At 48.4% G+C, this 6,871-nt stretch overlaps 1 protein-coding gene across 1 annotated transcript; it reads left to right on the top strand.

Annotated features, from left to right (window-relative positions):
• Positions 1–266: 266 nt before the first annotated feature.
• Positions 267–5,710, top strand: LOC149356174 (barrier-to-autointegration factor-like). The gene is made up of 2 exons (XM_089577753.1): positions 267–399; positions 5,564–5,710. The coding sequence occupies exons 1-2, from the start codon at positions 274–276 to the stop codon at positions 5,708–5,710; spliced, it is 273 nt and encodes a 90-aa protein (XP_089433879.1). The 5' UTR covers positions 267–273.
• The last annotated feature ends 1,161 nt before the right edge of the window (positions 5,711–6,871 follow it).

Below are 6,871 nucleotides of genomic sequence, written 5' to 3'. Positions count from 1 at the left end.
CATTAAAGAATTAATAATTGCATGAAATCAGTGAATAAGCAACTGGCTGTTAGCGTCTACTTCAAAATTAGTTTTAAGAACAGACTGTCTCCAAATCTTGCACATTTGGTGACCTCATCTCTGCATGAAATCATACTGGCTGTCTCACTTTGTTATCCATTAGAATCGTAAACCTTAAAGGAGTCTAGCCCATCGTAGTGCTTTGTAGCCGCACTGGTCTCGCAAGAAAATGACATTTGCTTTTCTTTTTTTATTCATGCAGAACATCCAGCCATGTCGTCCACATCCCAAAAGCACCGGAATTTCGCCTCTGAGCCAATAGGAGAAAAGGCAGTCACCGACCTTGCTGGGATCGGACAGGTCCTTGGCAAGCGTCTAGAACAGAACGGCTTTGATAAAGTGAGACATCTACTTCTGTGGCACTTCTGTACAGTTTGTCCACCGCGTTGGCTCGGTGGTTAAGGTCCTCAACTGCTGACCTGAAGGACGTGGGTTCGATCCCGGCCGCGGCGGTTGAATTTCGATGGAGGCGAAACTCTAGACGCCTGTGTTCTGTGCGATGTCAGTGCACGTTTAAGAACCCGTGGTCTAAATTTCCGGAGCCCTTCACTACAACGTCGATGTCTCTTATAGCCTGAGTAGCTTTGAGACATCAAACCCCATAAACCAACTGCTGTACAGTTTTGCAGTTAAGGGTTCAAATTTTGCCTCGGGGAAAGTAGGAGCCTGGGGCTTCATTTGCACATTTTTCGCAGTGTGGTGCGTTTTCTGCAACAAGGATCTCACACTCATACATGGGCGTCCGGAGGGGGGGGCAAGGGGGGGCGGCTGCACCCCCCTGGAAAATCACTCACTCGAACCGTGAGTGATGGCCGCACACCAGGGGCCGTGGTGCGCTCAGCCAAAAGGGTAAAAGCCGCCCCGCTTCCACGCTTTGGGTCACATCTGCGAAATGCCGCGTCCGGGCGGGCGTCGTTCCGCCGTTTTCAAACCACGCCATCGTTAGCTCTACTAAAAGGCGACCTGTTGCAGACATACAGCGGCACCGGCGAGCATGTGTTTGAGCCTTCTTACGATCGGTGTCTGTTTCTTTGATCTCTAGAGAGGTAGCGGCACGGAGGCAGACAGTGCACAGAGCATCTTGTTTTCGCCTTCGTCGCTCGCTATAATCAAGATACGTTCGTACGCCGGCCACCGATGAATTCTTCAGGAGGGAAGGACAAATCAGCCGTATCCACCCCCGCTTTGTCGGGCTGCTCAGGGTCAAGCGGGCGGTGGGTTGGCGCCGCAGCCGCCGCTCGCTGTCTCCTCCGATCCACGGGAGAGCGCAGTTCGGTAGAAGCGCCGCTTTCAGAATCTTCGGCAAAGGGGATTAGCTGCTTTTGTTCACGGCGACGTAGTCTCCAGAGGCGCCCCCACACCAGCGTTTCTTGCGTCTTCTCCGAAAACCAGCGCCTTTGGTCAACGCAGACCGATGGCGCCTGCCTGGCTCGCCTGTAACCTCTGGCTGGGTCTCAAATCACAACAGCGCCCATGTACTGTGCGTGTCAGTGCACGGTAAAGAGACTGTTAAGGTCCTAGTACATGGGCCTGGAAAGACTACTTCCCGACGTGTGTCATCGGGAAGCAAGATGCGGTGTCAGGATCGAAGAACGCAGGTCTGGGAGAAATTACCACCAAACGTGGGTCGTCGTTAAGCAAGATACGGCGAAGGCTAAGCAGCGGCGGAGGCAGCTGGCACACATATGTCTCCTGGGTGGCTGAGAGTACCTGCTTTCTACTCGGCGACCGTTGCCCCAAGCCTGCCGTCATGGACCACACAGGGGACCCAGGTGACAGCTGATTCCATTCACCGAGCCCTTCCCGGTCGGAGTACAGAACCATAAATAAGGGGTTGAAGTTTTAGCAAAAACAGACCGCCTTTCCGAAGTCTCTTCAAGTGTCGCCGCCGCCGCCGCGGGGAGACCGACGTTATCTTCCCTAATTGCTGCGAGCGTGCACGAGGACAAAGGGCTTGCTCTTTGGCGTGCCAAGCACCGCGACGAGCTGGCGGGCATCATTTTGAACATCTGCAAGGACAAAGGACCACTTTCCGGCCTTTTCCTGACCTCTTTGTTCCGGCCTCGAGCGGCGGATGCCATCTGAGGAACAACAGATGTCGGTGAACCGCGGGACTTTCAGCTGGCCAGAAACCACCACCTACCGCAGTCAACGCCTCGACGGCGGCCTTCTTTCCTTCGGAATCAACACGTGACAGGGGCGTGACCCTAGGTGCGGTGTTGTGTTTGTGCGCAGAGGTGAAAGTTATAGGCCCCTCCCAATCCGGCGTGGGCGTCCTCAACCTAGGGAATTTGGGGACGAAGAAGGGTATAAAAGTCGACAACGAATGCGGCAGAATAGTCTCCCACTTCGGTCTCTCACTTCTCTTACGCTTGTAAATATGTGAATAAACCTTCCGTACACTTTCCTCCTAAATGGAGTTCGCCATCTTCCTTTGGAGCCGGGACCTGCTGCCCTGAACGACCCTCCACAACTCGCTGGGCCCCTCCGTCCACAACAATACCCAGACCCAGGTGGTCGACATTATCCGGAACTCTGTACTACTCCGTCCCTCATAGCCTGATGCGTTTTGGGGCTCTGAACCCCATAAAAACACAACAACAAATTTTCCGACCGGAGTGGCGAGTGTTCCTTCCCCTCGGAAGTCGCGCGGCGTTCCTTTCACCCCCCAAAGTGCGCATTCGGGGATATTGCGGCAAGTAAGCCCTTGCACGTGTGCGCGCCTCTGTGTTTGTGCTTCGGTGTTTTTAGTGGCCGGTTGTCAACGAAGGTCAGAACAACCAAGACAGCGGACGAGAAAACGACGAGCGGCGAGCAGTGTGTGTGCGGTTGCTCGACTGTGCGGATGCGCGAGCAAGATGGAGCGAGGTGTATGAAGGGGCGAGCGTGCATTTAAGATGGAGCGAGGTGTATGAAGGGGCGAGCGTGCATTTATCTTGTAAAGAAGTTTTTGTTGTATATATAGTTGTCTTTTGTTTTCAACGTACGCGTTCAACCGTTTTTCCATTCAATGTGTATGATGAGTATGCACCGAGAGCGTGTAGTGAAGCACAGAAATGAATTTATCACCCGTGTAATTACACAATTCGCCCAGAAAAATCCGAGGCGCCTACAGTTGCTGTTCAAGGAAGACTGACTGAGTGACTGTAGTTGCGTGTTTGTGAACATATTGTGCTGTGTGCTGGTCATCAATCCGGGTGAGTCGAGAACCCGTATGCAGCAAGACTGAGCACTCTTCTCCACGAAGTGATAGTATCTTTTTGTATTTTTTATTAATTTTAATTGTTTTTTCGTTGATAAACTTTAATGTATCTCTCCTAGCCGCGCTTTAATTTGCTGTTTGTAATTTTTCTTACATGTGCGTATTTTACTTATTTTTTTATTTATATATAAATAAATAAATTTACTCCGCAAATAGTGCCTTTTTGCTACGAATATACCCCCCCCCCCCTCCGGCGCCAACAACCAATGGGGCCCCCCCCCTGCAAAAAATTCTGCGGACGCCCTTGCACTCATATTGTTCTTCTGGTGGCTTTATCACTTCTTGTTGCTTGCCAGAGTCCGATTGCTCTTTCAACAGTAGCATTGGGAAACTCTGCTGGTTGTGGCAGCACATTTGCAGCGTGTTGCGTTCGTCAGTTGGGGGCTGTGTATAGTACTTTCAGTTCTCAGCGAGTTAATTCTTGGAGATTTTCTTGCCGAGTGTGCTGCCTGTGGCTTAGTGTCAAGTCTTTTCTGGTTTCTTGTTTAAGAAAGCTCAGGATCAGGCTGGTTCGTGTTCTTCAATATCTTGGGGGTTGCTTTAAAGCTAGAGAAGGCTATAGTCAGACGCAACTCAAGAAAGAAGCGGCAGGTACCTCGCAATGGAAACCCTGCAGCTAATGGCGTCAATCCGATTTTCATGACGCCAGGGTTATTCCCCATTCATCTGCCACCCCCTGAGATTTCACTCTAGCAAGTCTAAGGGGATCGGTCAGTCGAGAAAAGGTAGAATCACCACGTCATTAGCTGGAGAAGTTCCTTTAACTCTTCAATTACTGCGGAAAAATGCACGATTTGGAGTGTATTGAAACAATTTTTTTTCGCAAGAAGTGACTAACCCAGTGCATATTGCAATGCATGAAACTGTAGCTTATTAGTTGTGTGTGCAAAGGTACTTGAACATTTATTTTTCAGATATGCCAAAAATGTGAAAAACGTGCAGCAAAAAAAAATTACTGGCTGCACTAAGCCAGAACTTGATTAGAGGAAAACAGGAATATAAAAACTGTTGCATATGTTTGTAGCTGTCATTCTTCCAAGTTTCAGCTCTGAGGAAAAATTATTGCACTTTCCATGGTCGGTGAAGTCAGGGGTTATCACTGGAAAAGCAGTCAGGTGAAGATGTGAAGCAGAAATAGACATGACAGGCACTCCACATAACGTTTGATCTTTGTTCTCTGATAGCAGAGCTTGCAGTTCCTTTTTCAATTTTTTTCTTCTCGTTGGTGACGAATGGATTCTATGGGAGGATTGGGGGCGTGGGCTTCTTTTACCTTATCATACCCGAAGATTTGTTGAATGAGCTGCTCCCTGAAAGCCAGCTGATCAAATTTGGCGTTTTGTCTTGAGCAGTATGATTTGAAATTTTCCTGTTTCCTGGCCTCGATTGGAGTGATTTGGACAGCCTTGGATATGTTTATATTGGGTATATTTGCTCTGTATTTGGTGAAGCAACAATTTCGAGCTTGTTTTTAACGTGGCAGCGTTGGAGCAAGTGTTCGGAGCAAAAGCTGCATGCGTTGTCACACTAATACACTAATTCAGGATTGGTTGAGAGGGTTGCGACATCACACATTAAGCTGTACAATGAAAATTATTAAAACTGGAGTTTAATTTATTATAAGGTTGTAGAACTGAAATAAGGATATAAAGTAAATTGTGCTGAAAAGAAAATTGGGGTTGCGAGCTGGGTTGTGAGTCACACTACCCCTAGGCCAAGGAGCCGCATTCATTCGATTTGGTTGAAGGGAGACCTCTTGTCTCATTTGGTGTATCGCATGGTCTAGTATGCCTACTGATGAATGCTAATGAGTGTAATTGGAAGGAGGTACTAAAAGAACCATTCACACTGTCATGTCATAACCTCAAGCCAAAGCTTAAGTGTCCCTGTAATTTTTGGTCATTTCAGAAAAATAATTAATGGAGCACTCATTTACACTCACTACTTTTGCTGCTCAACGTGCACACGAAAAGTACTTGGGACATTATTTGTTGGTCTGTCGGAACATCTTTATTTTGGTTTTTCGTTTCCTGATATTTGGCTTTTTTTTTGTCATTATTTCATAAAACTTTATTGCAGCGGGTAGGGGGTAGGGGTCCGAGAAATATAATGCGATCGCAAACTGAAAATTCCCTAAATTCCCCTGTAGTCACCCTTTAATGGGAAAGTTTTTCAGGCACTGCTGTCAAAGCCACAGTATCCCAACTAATGGAAGTGCCATTGCCACCATTGCTGTTTCAGGCCTATGTTGTCCTCGGTAAGTTCCTGGTCCTGAAGAAGAACAAGGGCATCTTCGTCGACTGGATGAAGGACATTTGTGGCGCCAACAACGGGCAGGCAACTGAATGCTACCAGTGTTTATACGACTGGTGTGATGAATTCCTGTGAACTTTACTAGATGCATTCAGCAGTGAGCTGGACTTGTAAATACCAAGAGGACTTTCTTGGTCGGTTGAAAATTCAGCCTGCCTCTCTCATTTATGGCGTCTTAATTTCTGCAGGTGTTTTTATCTTGCGCGCTTTTTATTTCTGCAATAAACATTTTGTCTTTTTCCATTGAGATGTGCATCTTTCCTTCAGATCCACACACTTCCTTGTGCGAGCATCTTTTGCAGAAAGAGCACATTTCACGTAAGTTCCTTACATTAACCCAGTAATTATTAAACAAATAGCCAAACGTATGGTTGCTGGTACCAGTGAGTGTCTTGCATTTCAAAGTGCACTTCGCACTCGAGCAAAGGAATAACACAATAGACTGTACGAATAATTGCGAAACCCCATGCCAGTAATCAATGAGTGGGGCACACTGCGCATGGCGCCGTAGGTTCAAACGTTTTGACGGAATGTACAGTCTTGACATGCGCTGCGTATAAATGTGGCGGCTCTCTTCAAAGTCCAGCAACCTCACCTTTTACTGCTGAGTGCCTCAAATCCCTGATGCCATTGGCACACTGCATACTATTTAACATGTAGAGCTTGGATGCTAAGTTCAGTGTCGACATATTCTCAGCAGCCAGCGCTTTCCCGGGCAGAATGTTCGTAGTCTCTGAGTCATCCTCCTGAAGAGAAAAAACCTAAGGGACACTCTGTTATGTGTGGTAATGAGAAGCTCTAGAGCACTGTTGTACCTTCCATCCTCGATGCACTCGGAAACATGCGACGGGTTTGCCTCCGGCTCTATGCCTATGGCGAACTGTACTGAAATGCAGACATTCGTTCAGCCTCGTCCCAGGTCTGGTCCGGTGACGTCACAGCTTTAGCAGAGGGCATTCGCCGGTCTGGTCACCTTACGTCCCTCCAGCCAATCGGATTTCTCCCGCTCTGGTGACGTCTCTGAGTAACAACGCCGGTTGCCCAGTTTTCGCTTCAACGAGACTTCTTAGCACGCTTCCGCACAACAATTCACGGGCGATTGATGCGGAGGGGACTGCGTTAGCGTGTGGGCTCCGATTTCGTGAGCGCACCGACTAATGGCATCCTCTCTGCGCAGCGCACGCTGGCGCGTAAGTCACGGATTTGTGGCGTCCTTTGTGTGCAGCTGCGTAAACT

Source organism: Amblyomma mixtum, chromosome 3 (genome assembly GCF_055824585.1).
Source record: "Amblyomma mixtum isolate Tamu chromosome 3, ASM5582458v1, whole genome shotgun sequence".
NCBI lineage: Eukaryota > Metazoa > Arthropoda > Arachnida > Ixodida > Ixodidae > Amblyomma > Amblyomma mixtum.
The sequence above is the reverse complement of the archived record's forward strand: the minus strand, read 5'-3'. Positions and strand labels throughout refer to the sequence as shown.

Excerpts from the sequence above, each read along its gene's own strand:
- LOC149356174 (XM_089577753.1), top strand. The coding sequence starts at position 274 with ATGTCGTCCACATCCCAAAAGCACCGGAATTTCGCCTCTGAGCCAATA. Across the intron at positions 400-5,563 it reads AACAGAACGGCTTTGATAAA|GCCTATGTTGTCCTCGGTAA; the intron begins GTGAGACATCTA and ends TTGCTGTTTCAG.